The sequence below is a fragment of the Schistocerca cancellata genome, chromosome 2, assembly GCF_023864275.1.
Source record: "Schistocerca cancellata isolate TAMUIC-IGC-003103 chromosome 2, iqSchCanc2.1, whole genome shotgun sequence".
NCBI lineage: Eukaryota > Metazoa > Arthropoda > Insecta > Orthoptera > Acrididae > Schistocerca > Schistocerca cancellata.
Window position 1 is genome coordinate 1121801773 of NC_064627.1, and position 13295 is coordinate 1121815067.

The window sequence follows — 13295 nt, forward strand, 5'->3', positions numbered from 1 at the left end:
CACCAGATCGATGCTGAAGTACTTTTCAGTTAAACTGTATCGTATGCATCCGCTTTCTTATTAGTCCTTTACGGAACTACTAACGAGGTAGTCTTCCCTGTCAACGCCAACGCAGTTTGAACAACGAGTGGGTCAACGCCGGCCGACACGATTTATGAGTTGGCCGCTGCGTCCGCCGGCTGCGGCGCCTGGCGCACAGTATGTGGCGTCGGTCTGATGACGCGGCCCCAGAACATGACTAGACGAGTGGCCCGGTGGTGGATGAAGAACAGGAAGGGGTGGTCGGCGCGGAAGACGGGCCGCGAGCCGTCGCGGGTGATGGACAGCGCGGTCGCCGCCGCGGCCACCGTCCCGGTCTCCGTCACCTCCACCTGCACCTTGTGCAGCACGTCGTCCACGTACAGGCCGGGGCCCACAGTGAAGGTCTCGTCGGCCGAGGTCTGGTTGTCGGCGTCGGGGTTCTCCACTTGCACCCTAATGCCCGGTGACAACCCGCTGAGGTTGGCCGCGTGCTGGTCGAACAAGGTCTTCACTCCCATGGTCTCCAGGTGGTCCTTCAAACTGGTGCTCGCTTCCAGACTCATTCTGGGCACTGCGAGGATGACGGGCGTTGTGTTGGTCGACGCTATGAGGTGTTCGAGAGTCGGCGCGTCCAGCCTGTCCTCCAGTTCCCGCAGTGCCTGGTAGCCCATCTTGTCGGGCAGTACCAGGTACATCACCGCCTCACCTCCGCGGTAGGGCAACCCCAGAATGCTACAGCCGAGACTCGAATCGGTCGCGTAGGGCAGGTCGGCAGCGTTGGTCATCAGGGTCACCTCCAGCACCTCGTCCTGCGGCGTCACGACCCCTTTGTAGCCGCCGGTGACGTAGAAGGGGCGCTTCATGCTGTGCGTGAGAGGGAAGGGGACCTGCCAGGCGCCGTTGAAGTATATGGCGCTCCCGATGATGATGCGCGTCTCCGGCAGCGGCGGGAAGGGCAGGAAGTCGCGGATCTTGCAGCGGGTCTTGTTCTCCACCCAGTCGTTGATGGCCTTCTGCGCGAGCGTCGGCTGCAGCCGGAAGTCGAGGTTGAGCACCTCGCTGCGGTAGACCTCCCGGGCGTAGGCGACGAACTGGCGCAGCAGCGGGAAGTCGCGCTGCAGGAAGATGGCGCTGGCGAGGGCGACCTCGGTGCTGGTGTCGACCCCGGGCCGGGCTACGAGGCGCGACAGCTGCCGGCCGAAGTGCTCGTGGAAGAGGTCGGCGCGCGCTCCGGACAGGTCGACGCCGGTCGTCAGCCCGAGCAGCGTCGCCACCTCGGTGTGCGTGCGCCCGCCCGCGCCCAGCAGCACCAGCGCCAGCGCGCCCACGACGCTCAGCGGCGAGAAGACGGCGCCGGCGCCGGAGGCGGCGCCGCGGCCGCCCCCCGCCGCCCACAGCGTCCTGTCCAGGTCGACGGCGAACTGCAGCACGCCGCGCGCGATGATGTTGTCCAGCTGCGACAGCCACAGGCTGGCCGCCGGCACGAACACGTCCGGCTCGCCGTCCTCCTCCGAGAACTGGATCGCCTGCCCCGGCTGCGTCCCGTTGGTCGGAGGCTCCGCCTCCAGCGCTAGCGGCTCGCCTACCGTCCTCACCTGCTCCTCCGCCTCCGACTGCTGCGGGAAGTAAATCGAATTGGCGGCCACCGCGCACCACGCTAGCGCAAACAGCACGGCGCTACTTCCGGTTCGACCCATGTCGCTATTTTTCCGCACTTCGAAAATACCAGTCGCGATCACTAGACAGCGGGATCTACGTGTGTCCGTTAGGTCGTATTCAACAAACAGCCATTTCCTCGCGCGAGCGGTGCGTCAGCTCGTGTCGTAGCTCAGGCTGGAGCGGCGGCTGAGCGATGAATGGGCGAGCGGCGCGCGAGTGACGACAGATATAGGCGTGCGCGCGCGCTCGTGGCGTGCTTCGGCCGCGGGTCCCTGGCACGGACTGCAGGCGGCGGGCAGCGGCGCGCTCTGCCAGTGACCTCGCCCCCCTCCACGCGCGCCTCGTCGCACGTCACGTCACTTCCACCGCCGGCACCTGGCCGGCGCCTTCAGCCCACAGCTGACCAAACACTCCTCCGACGATTACGCCGGCCGGTCCGGGCCCTGCTCTAGTTACCGCCTGTATTCCTTAGCGTGAAATACGTCTACATCTACTTCGATACTGCTTTACTGCCCGCATCTCGTCGTCGTGCGGTAGCGTTCTCGCTTCCTACGCCCGGGTTCCCGGATTCGATTCCCGGCGGGGTCAGGGATTTTCTCTGCCTCGTGACGGCTGGGTGTTGTGTGCTGTCCTTAGGTTAGTTAGGTTTAAGTAGTTCTAAGTTCTAGGGGACTGATGACCTTAAATGTTAAGTCCCATAGTGCTCAGAGCCATTTGAACCATTTTGAACTGCTTTACTGGGGGTACTTTCTATACCACTGTCACATCTCCACTTTCCTGTTCCAGTCACGAATGGTGCGCGAGGAAGAACGATTGTTGGTAACCCCCTTTGCAAACACGAACTTCTCTAATCTGCCCTTTATGGTCCTTTCCTCAAAATATATGCAACAGGAAGCAATATTACCCTAGCGGGAGAATTGGGAAAGTTATCACCAATGGGTGTCCCCAAGGCTCCGTTTTGGGACCCCTTTTCTGGGACATCCATATGGAACCGTTATTAGATAGCCTACAGCAAAGTGAAGAAGTGCTAGAGGTGATAGCCTATGCGGATGACCTCCTCCTGCTGGTCAGCGGTCGCAGCCGACTGGACATCGAGCCAAAGATAAAAAAAATGGTTCAAATGGCTCTGAGCACTATGGGACTCAACATCTTAGGTCATAAGTCCCCTAGAACTTAGAACTACTTAAACCTAACTAACCTAAGGACATCACACACACCCATGCCCGAAGCAGGATTCGAACCTGCGACCGTAGCAGTCCCACGGTTCCGGACTGCAGCGCCAGAACCGCTAGACCACCGCGGCCGGCCGAGCCAAAGATCGAAAGGGCCATAGAGAAACTGCACCAATGGTGCCAAAATACAAAAATGACAATATCTCCGACTAAGCCTACATATCTGCTTCTAAAAGGACAGTTAATCGGGAATCCTACTGTTAGAATCGATGGCTCACCAGTTCTTCGGCGACGGGAGACGCGATACTTGAGAGTCATAATTGACGAGAGATGGAACTACGGGAATCACATTGACACCGTAACCCAGAGACCTCTTCAATTACTAAACAACCTCATCTCCATTGGACGTGAAAGATTTCATCTCCCTCCTCGTCTCATAAAACTCTGTCACAACAGTATTCTAACTTCAGTAGTGGGTTATGGCTCGGGAGTCTGGGCGCACGGGCTCACGAGGGTCGTGCCCGCCATGACAGTGAGAAGGGTCCAGAGAAGCATGATTTTGAGATCTGTGGAGGCCTACTGAACATCTCCGTGGGGAGCTCTGTTAGTCATAATGGGGCTCTGCCCGTTAGACATCAAGACCACAAGCGGCGTGGTACTGGGCCAAAAAGTGGAACATGGAGAAAATAATAGAGATCATGGGTGTGAGGGTGGAGGATAAGAGGGAAATACGAAACAGAGGGAGGAACTTTGGCAGAGGGCTTGGGAGGAAGAAGAAACTGGGAGAAATGGTTCAAATGGCTCTGAGCACTATGGGACTTAACTTCTGAGGTCACCAGTCCCCTAGAACTTAGAACTACTTAAACCTAACTAACCTAAGGACAGCACACACATCCATGCCCGAGGCAGGATTCGAACCTGCGACTGTAGCGGTCGCGTGGTTCCAGACTGTAGCGCCTAGAACCGCTCGGCCACCACGGCCGGCAAAACTGGGAGAAGAACCTTACAGTTTTTACCAGACGTAAAAGAGCGTGGGGGGGTATGAAATATTTCGAACCTACACGAGGACTCTTTCGCTTTCTCACTGGTCATGCACCCTATCCGACATATTTATGTTGGTTTGGGAAAAGGGCAACCCCCGAGTGTGACTGTGGCGCGGCAGAGGGAACTCCCGACCATGTGGTTTTCGAGTGCCCTCTCTTCAATGATGTCGTGACAACACTCCGAGACAGACTTCCGAAGAACGACACATACCAACTACTCAGACAAGAAGACACTTTTCACACTTTGAATGCATTGGCAGATGGGGTATCACGGAAAGTGTTAGCAGAATACCCGAGGGACGAAAAATACGTATCAATCATAGATAACTCACAGATCAAACCGATTGAGACCAGATCCCATTCCCATATCGCCTGTGCGTGGAATGGCCGACTTCCATCATAGTTCGAAACCGCCACGTACGGGACTGGGGGGGGGGGGGGGGGTCAACACCACCGAGTATGACACAAAACACTGGATACGACGTAGGTTAAGTTCGTTTTTTGTAGGACTTAGATTTAGGACATTAATTTAGGAAACTGCAGCGAATACTAACCTTGGCCAGCCCAGTGCCAGGGGCATGCTCCTCGGGTTTAGGTCGTGGAGCCTGGCTGTTCTAAGTAGGTTTGTACTTTACTGGCACACCTGTGACGCTGCAGGTAATAGTCATTCTAGATTAGTTAATTAACAAGTACGTTAGATCAAACTGCCCATTGTTATAGAAAACTAACACACTGTAATAGTTTAAACTGTAGCTCACTAACATAACTGTAATAGTAAAAGCTGCATTGTAATCCAATTTATGTATCACTTTATGACCCACTAATCATCTAAGGAGGTGGGTTAACATGTATAATTAGTATTGTTATTGAAATAAAGAACTTTTTTTAAAACCAAAAAAAGAGGAAGCAATACGTTGGTTCACACTTCTAGGAACGTACACACTCGGCGTCTTAAGAGTTGATGACACCCTGAGGCATAACACCTCTCTTCTAGCGCATTCCGCGTCGCTTTTGTGATTACCAAACCAACCTGTGACGAACCATGTTGCTCTTCTTCGGATATCTGTTTAATCGTCCGGTCCTAGCTGGCAAGAATTCGAGACTGACGAGCAATACTCATACAGGGGAGAATTGTGCATTATTGGCCGGCTTAACTTTTCGACTTTACTAACTGTGGTGCTTAATCAGAATAAAACATACTATTCTCTTACCTCAAGGTTCCGGCGGAGGTTCGAGTCCTCCCTCGGGCATGGGTGTGTGTGTTTGTCCTTGGGATAATTTAGGTTAAGTAGTGTGTAAACTTAGGGACTGATAACCTTAGCAGTTAAGTCCCATAACATTTCACACACATTTGAAAATTTTTTTCTTACCTCAAGTATTTTATATGAGTAGACAAGTGTAATGATATTTACTTACAGTACTTAATTACACCGAAAGTAAAAGAACTATCATTACAAGTCTAGAGCTACAATAACTATTTTTGTAGAAAATGTCTTGTAGTAGCCGGCCAGGGTGGCCGTGCGCTTCTAGGCGCTACAGTCTGGAACCGCGCGACCGCTACGGTCGCGGGTTCGAATCCTGCCTCGGGCATGGATGTGTGTGATGTCCTTAGGTTATTTAGGTTTAAATAGTTCTAACTTCTAGGGGACTGATGACCTTAGAAGTTAAGTCGCATAGTGCTCAGAGCCATTTGAACCATTTTTTCTTGTAGTATCGGCTATTGCCTTTTCTGTGATAATATCGGTAGTTAATGATACAATGGACTGACATTTCTTGAATAATAATAATAGAAACTATAAGCATGGAAATTTATTGTTACTATTTCACCTCACTTCATCAACGTTTAGCTCACAGTTTTACAGATACCGCAAATAAAATACAAAGTATTCTCCCGATCCACACATCCAACATGTTCCCATCCTCTACGCTCGGTACATAGCACACTTTCTTCTTCAAATCACTCCAGACAGACAATGCACTTTTGTGTCTCTTCTGTTGACCCACTACTTCCAGTAAGTTCCAGTTTTCTTCTCCGCTTTGTGGTTATCTTTCCATGGACATTCTCTGCTTTTTTATTCTATTTTGTAAACCAGACTTACGCTTAGCTTCCTTCAGTTCTCATTCAGAATTTACTATGTGTGCTTTTAATCTCTTCTCTTCGTAGGCGACCTTTTTCTTTTCTAATAGTAGAAAACACTTCAGCTGATTCCCACGTCGTTACTACGTTACACACAACGTTACTCACAGCTCTTTTGATAGACCCTCATTAAATTTTCCTCATTTTTCACCATTCCAATTTTAAAAGAAGTAGCAAGAATTAAATATAATTTAAAAACTGAAATTACTTATCGTCGATACTGGAAGACGGTCGGGGTGCCGGTACTATATGACAAACAGGCGGTAGGACCTAGTTACATTTTACAGTGTAAATTATCGTGAAACGTTTATTATATGTCATTCCTTAAATAACATAGATAACCGGAATATAGCGACGAAATTAATTTACCTTAAAACTGGTATCATAGACCTCAAAAATCTTTCATTCGCTAGGAACTACTACAACAGCATGACGCACTCAGAACAGAGACAGTGCTGAAGAGAGGATGAAGGTATGCGACTCCAGTGCACTCGGATACACAAACTCGCTTCTGCTGACTGTACACTTCTGTTATTCGGAGGCGGAAAGGAAAATCACAATAGTGGCCGGTACTTTGATCCTTGCCTTCATAGTTGTTCTTTCCAAACAGTAAGTTATATGCGCACCAAGTTTGGTTGAAACGGTGGTTTAGGAGGAATAGCGGAACATACTTAAATACACATATGCACTTCTGTAATCTGTGTGGCTTAATATAAAAGCAGTAATCGTTCTTCAGAGCTCGATATGGATGCGTAATACAGCCATAAGGGGAAATGGTAAGGCTGTCATCAATACGAAGGTTGTTTTGAAGACCACAGTGCTTTACTAGGCATGGTCCTGTTTGAGGTGGTATGCCGTGGCCTTCCTCCGACCTTTGAACTGACTCATTCAGCCGGTTATAACGGGACCTACAGTTCAACATCAGCTTCGTAGCCCGGTGTTACTCGGATGTTTTCACATTCACAGAGATAAAAGCAGTGATACGTGACAGATAAGAAAACCTAGGACTGACGAGGTATTGATATCGAGCTCTTTGAATCCATAGTCTGACATAATGATACAAAGCCAAAAACAGTGAAATATATCAGTTCCGACAACTATTTTGATCCTCCAAGGATACATTGTGTATGCATGATTGCTGATATATTTTAATTCATGTAACTTGTTTTTGGGGCCATGAATTTCTCGTGTAGGGAAATAGTAACCTATACACACGCAAGTATGCGGTTCGCACCGTGACCACAATACAGACACTCGCTTCATTGCCGGTGACGCAAAGGGGAAACACACTTAGTGGAACAGCGTTGCATCCTGCCTACTTTCCGAATGGTAGTACGAGGCAGATAGAATCTATTAGCTTCTGATGACCTTAAGGTGCCTGATGCTATTCTTACATCTAGGCGTCTGAGCGAGGTTTGACTGACAGTGAGGTACAGAGACGTTTTCAGCACAGTTCCCCGTAATGTTCCTCTGTTAATCGAAGCAGAATATTGTATGGAAGCGGATCAAAGAAATTTGAAGCTCCTGGAATACGCCACTAGAGACATGTTGAAATTTAACGGCTTACCTACCATCGGGCCTCGGAGGCCCGTCAATGATGTTTAGTAACTTCTCTATTGGTAACTATTTCATTTTCTTTTTATGAAATTTGTCCAGTTAGTCATAATCATGGAAAAATTATAAAAATTTACCTATGGCTTTGTGTTAATGAGAAACGTAATAAAAGAACCAGTAAGAGTTAGTTTTTTTTTCTGCAAGAAGCGCTAGAAGGAAAACATTACCTCCACGGAAGAAAATTATACAATATGTAAAATAAATTTTCGAAGATGTCGGTTGCAGTACGAATGTAGAGATGAAAAGATTGCTATCAGAGATGAAGAAATGGAAGATCTCATCTCACCATACGAAAAACTGGTGACAAGAAAAAGGGCTAGCCTCATTAGTCATCTGCCCACATCAAAATGTATTCCTGTGTTATTCAAAAGAAATCTTTTAAACTTGAAAGAAAATTGTTCATTTTAACAAATGAATGAGAATTTCTTAATTGCTAACTTAAGGACACAATGTGTGCTTCGTATCGAAAAGAAAATCTCTCTCACAAATGTGTCAATTCGTATGTTTGCAATGTATCTGCCTACAAAAAAAAACTAAATATAGAAATGTTCTTCCTTAAAACACTTTTAAAATAGTAACAGTCCTTAAAATATTTCTGACATTCGATCAGGCTGTTACTCAGTGCATTCTCTTACAAGTCTAGCCACTCACATGTAAAAGTATATATATATATATATATATATATATATATATATATATATATATATATATATATATATACTCCTGGAAATGGAAAAAAGAACACATTGACACCGGTGTGTCAGACCCACCATACTTGCTCCGGACACTGCGAGAGGGCTGTACAAGCAATGATCACACGCACGGCACAGCGGACACACCAGGAACCGCGGTGTTGGCCGTCGAATGGCGCTAGCTGCGCAGCATTTGTGCACCGCCGCCGTCAGTGTCAGCCAGTTTGCCGTGGCATACGGAGCTCCATCGCAGTCTTTAACACTGGTAGCATGCCGCGACAGCGTGGACGTGAACCGTATGTGCAGTTGACGGACTTTGAGCGAGGGCGTATAGTGGGCATGCGGGAGGCCGGGTGGACGTACCGCCGAATTGCTCAACACGTGGGGCGTGAGGTCTCCACAGTACCTCGATGTTGTCGCCAGTGGTCGGCGGAAGGTGCACGTGCCCGTCGACCTGGGACCGGACCGCAGCGACGCACGGATGCACGCCAAGACCGTAGGATCCTACGCAGTGCCGTAGGGGACCGCACCGCCACTTCCCAGCAAATTAGGGACACTGTTGCTCCTGGGGTATCGGCGAGGACCATTCGCAACCGTCTCCATGAAGCTGGGCTACGGTCCCGCACACCGTTAGGCCGTCTTCCGCTCACGCCCCAACATCGTGCAGCCCGCCTCCAGTGGTGTCGCGACAGGCGTGAATGGAGGGACGAATGGAGACGTGTCGTCTTCAGCGATGAGAGTCGCTTCTGCCTTGGTGCCAATGATGGTCGTATGCGTGTTTGGCGCCCTGCAGGTGAGCGCCACAATCAGGACTGCATACGACCGAGGCACACAGGGCCAACACCCGGCATCATGGTGTGGGGAGCGATCTCCTACACTGGCCGTACACCACTGGTGATCGTCGAGGGGACACTGAATAGTGCACGGTACATCCAAACTGTCATCGAACCCATCGTTCTACCATTCCTAGACCGGCAAGGGAACTTGCTGTTCCAACAGGACAATGCACGTCCGCATGTATCCCGTGCCACCCAACGTGCTCTAGAAGGTGTAAGTCAACTACCCTGGCCAGCAAGATCTCCGGATCTGTCCCCCATTGAGCATTTTTGGGACTGGATGAAGCGTCGTCTCACGCGGTCTGCACGTCCAGCACGAACGCTGGTCCAACTGAGGCGCCAGGTGGAAATGGCATGGCAAGCCGTTCCACAGGACTACATCCAGCATCTCTACGATCGTCTCCATGGGAGAATAGCAGCCTGCATTGCTGCGAAAGGTGGATATACACTGTACTAGTGCCGACATTGTGCATGCTCTGTTGCCTGTGTCTATGTGCCTGTGGTTCTGTCAGTGTGATCATGTGATGTATCTGACCCCAGGAATGTGTCAATAAAGTTTCCCCTTCCTGGGACAATGAATTCACGGTGTTCTTATTTCAATTTCCAGGAGTGTATATATGGTGTCTCTTCTTACGGACATGTATGAAAGCGGCTATGGCAGTCCATGTGATTGTGATGACCACTGTGTCCGGATGGCGCAGTCATCAGTGCATCTACCAAGTAACAAGGAGACTCGGGTTCGAACCCCAGACTGCCACTAACTTTCAAATTTCCCCATTGATGTAAATCAATGCCCACTGGCAGCTAATTCTTCAATTCCTTTGTATATTGATCCATAGTAGCTGCAGTATCAAAATGGTTTTCAGCCAGTGATCCCTTTAGTGCAGATGCACACCAAGCTCTAACTCCTACAGAAATCGGTGAGATGCCACGAGTAATGAGGATGATGAGGTGGGCCACTAAATAAGTACTGTGTGGTATAAGGTGAGACTATGGGTCTGACGGGAGGCGGGCTAGGGTAGTCCGTGTGGTTGTGGTGAGCACTGCATCTGCATGGTGTACTGGTCAGCGCATCCGCCTAGTAAGCAAGAGACTCGTGTTCAAATCCCAATCCCGCACAAGTTTTCAACTTGCTCCGTTGATATCCCCACTGGCAGCTAATGTCTGTAATTCCCTTGTATCTTGAAAAGATACATTGTAGCCAATGGTCTGAAATTATAAAATTTCGCGGTTAATTGTTTTGTTCCTTACTGTTTCCCATCCATTTCAGCCAATTAGAAACCACTTCCTTCTTATTATATGGTCTTTCCTTTTCCTGAAATATTCTTTCATTTCTACTCCCTGTCTTATTTTTTTGCTTTCTTCAGACCTATGTACTTCTGCTTCTGCCCAGGACTTCTTCTAAATTTAACACATTACTTCTCAAAACACTGCTTTGAGATGGTTTTGTATCTGCACTTCTAATATTTTTTTAACCTATAGCTCTACCTTGTTGTTAATTTTTTCCCGGATGTACTTAAAAATCTGTTATGACAGACTTTCTATTTATTTACGTACCTCTGTTAGTGTCACCTAATAGAACTTCAGTTCTATCTACGCGTCATGTGTGTGGAATACTCAGAACTATGGTGCATGATTCCTGGTTAAAATCTAGATCGGCTTTTAACTGACTGTGGGTGCCGGTTCGTGTATAGGAGGAAAACAGTGACATTCCACCTGCAGTAGGATCATGCCTGGCTAAACTCTAACCTTCTGTGGGACAAACTTTTGGTCATTAATGCTTTACATTTTGCCTTCAGATGCAAAACTCCTGAAGAAGAAAATACTTTAATATGTTAATGTTAACGTGTAGATACTGACTCTAGTGGCATTAGAAACTTAATATTCATGTCACAGCACAACACTGCATAAATGTCAGAAACTTCAAAATTTTTGCCCAGTGTGTGCAAAAGTATTACCAGCATATATATATGATGTCTCTCCTAGAGCCGTCAGGCACTTTTTCCCACAGGTTTCGCAGATATCTGTAATTTCGTTTTTGCAATGTGTGGATGGAGTTGACTCAAACAAATACTGCTCATCACTTATTCCATGTGACGTCTAGAGTTGACGGAAAGAGTCGGTTTGTTTCCCGTTTCAAACAAAATAATTCTTCAAGTGGGATTTTACACACCGATTTGACAGAGCGGTAGTAAATTAGTCTAGTGTGATATTTGTTTCATCTATATGTATTGACAGGAACAGTAAAACAAGAAGAATAACCAGTACTACAGCAGCCAAAGCAACGCCTTGCGCTGCGCTGACTGCTACTGCCACACAGCAGCGCTCCTCATTGGCTGCTGTAGTACTGGTTATTCTTCTTGTTTTACTGTTCCTGTCAATACATATAGCTGAAACAAATATCACACTAGACTAATTTACTACCGCTCTATCAAATCGGTGTGTAAAATCCCACTTGAAGAATTATTTTGTTTGAAACGGGAAACAAACCGATGCTTTCCGTCGACAATGGGCGTCGCATTAAAAAAACGAGATTTCCAGTATAGCTTTGGACTGACTCCAGCTGCTCATTGCAAAAATCTACCGTAACAGCAGAGAAAATTCGCCTGATGACTGTTAAGAGAGACACCCTGTATATTTGAGGAAATCGTTAACAAAAGTTTTTCGAAGAGAGCAAGAGTGTATCGGTGCGAAAGGATAAACTGAAATTTATAAAACATAGGAGGTCATAGTGCAGCACAGGAAATCTGTTGGATGAGAACAAATAGCTAGACAGCCAACAGTGAGGTCATTGGAAAAGAGGAAAGGAAGGCAACCGCGAGGTCGGGACAGGAAAACAATTGAATGCGTAAACATTTTAGAATACTTTGGAGGGCACAAAAGGTACAGCATTCATCTAAGAGATTAAAACCAGAACCGCAATGACCAAGCAACCGTTGAACAAGAAGATCAAACTAATGTTTGGAAAACTTGACAAACAGCTGAAAAAATGACTGGTTATGTACAGTAAGGATTTTTATTGCGGAGAAACGTGGACCTAAGGAGGCAAGGTGAGAGAAAAGATTGTAGGAAATGAAGATGAAGGACACTGGAGGAGACAAGATGGACAGAAAATATTAAGAATAGCTGGTGAAACAGTATGATGACTTGCTGAAAAGTAATGCCCCCGAATTTTTATGTGAAAATTCTTAAGGCTTTCTAAATAAAACAAACGTTATTAACATTCTACTTGCCGGCCTGTGTGGCCGAGCGGTTCTAGACGCTTCAGTCTGGAACCACGCGACCGCTACGGTCGCAGGTTTGCATCCTGCCTCGGGCATGGGTGTGTGTGATGTCTTCAGGTTAGTTAGGTTTAAGTACTTCTAAGTTCTTGGGGACTGATGACCTCAGCTCTTAAGTCCCATAGTGCTCAGAGCCATTTGAAGCATTTCAACGTTCTACTTCCTTATTCTTCGTGTGTATATGCTTGCAGCCCTCTGCCGCTAGAGGGCTCCGAATTATAATATATAACATGGCGTTGTGTAACATAACTATGTCTGCCAGTAAGAAACAGCGCCTGTAATCGAGTTTCGAATTCGATGATTTCGTCCTCACATGGGGCACCGTCTGACTCAGCTTGACAACGACAGGCCGCACACCTACAACAACGCGATGCCTTGGTTCTCTGTCATCCAACATGCCCCATAGAGTCCCGACTTGGCTCCATCCGATTTTCATCTGTTTCCAAAACTTAACGAACACCTCAGAGGACAGCAGAGTTGAGATTGTGGCTCCGTCAACAAAATCAAACATTCTGAAGCGACTGTATCAATAAACTGGTCTCTCGTTTCGAGAAATGTATTCGTCGGCAGGTTGACGATGTCGAGAAATAAATACGTAAACATGGAGAATAAAGATTCGAATGGTGGTAATGTTTATTTATTTTTTTAAAAGTTAAGAGCTTTCACATACAGAGTTTGGAGGCTTACTTTTTGGCACGCCCTCGCACAAATATTACGCAAGGTTTTAAACAGAAGAAAGAACTGGTTAGGACGCTGCGATAAGATGAAAATGTCTACTGGCGGATGCTTTAGGGAAGTCGTTGATAGGATAAAGTTGGAGGAAAAGGTAGTAATTGTAAA

General features: G+C 47.6%; 1 protein-coding gene across 1 annotated transcript; it reads right to left on the reverse strand.

Annotated features, from left to right (window-relative positions):
• Positions 1-6: 6 nt before the first annotated feature.
• Positions 7-1952, reverse strand: LOC126163163 (serpin B6-like). Its single transcript, XM_049920102.1, has one exon. The coding sequence runs from the start codon at positions 1716-1718 to the stop codon at positions 153-155; it is 1566 nt and encodes a 521-aa protein (XP_049776059.1). The 5' UTR covers positions 1719-1952; the 3' UTR covers positions 7-152.
• Positions 1953-13295: the final 11343 nt, after the last annotated feature.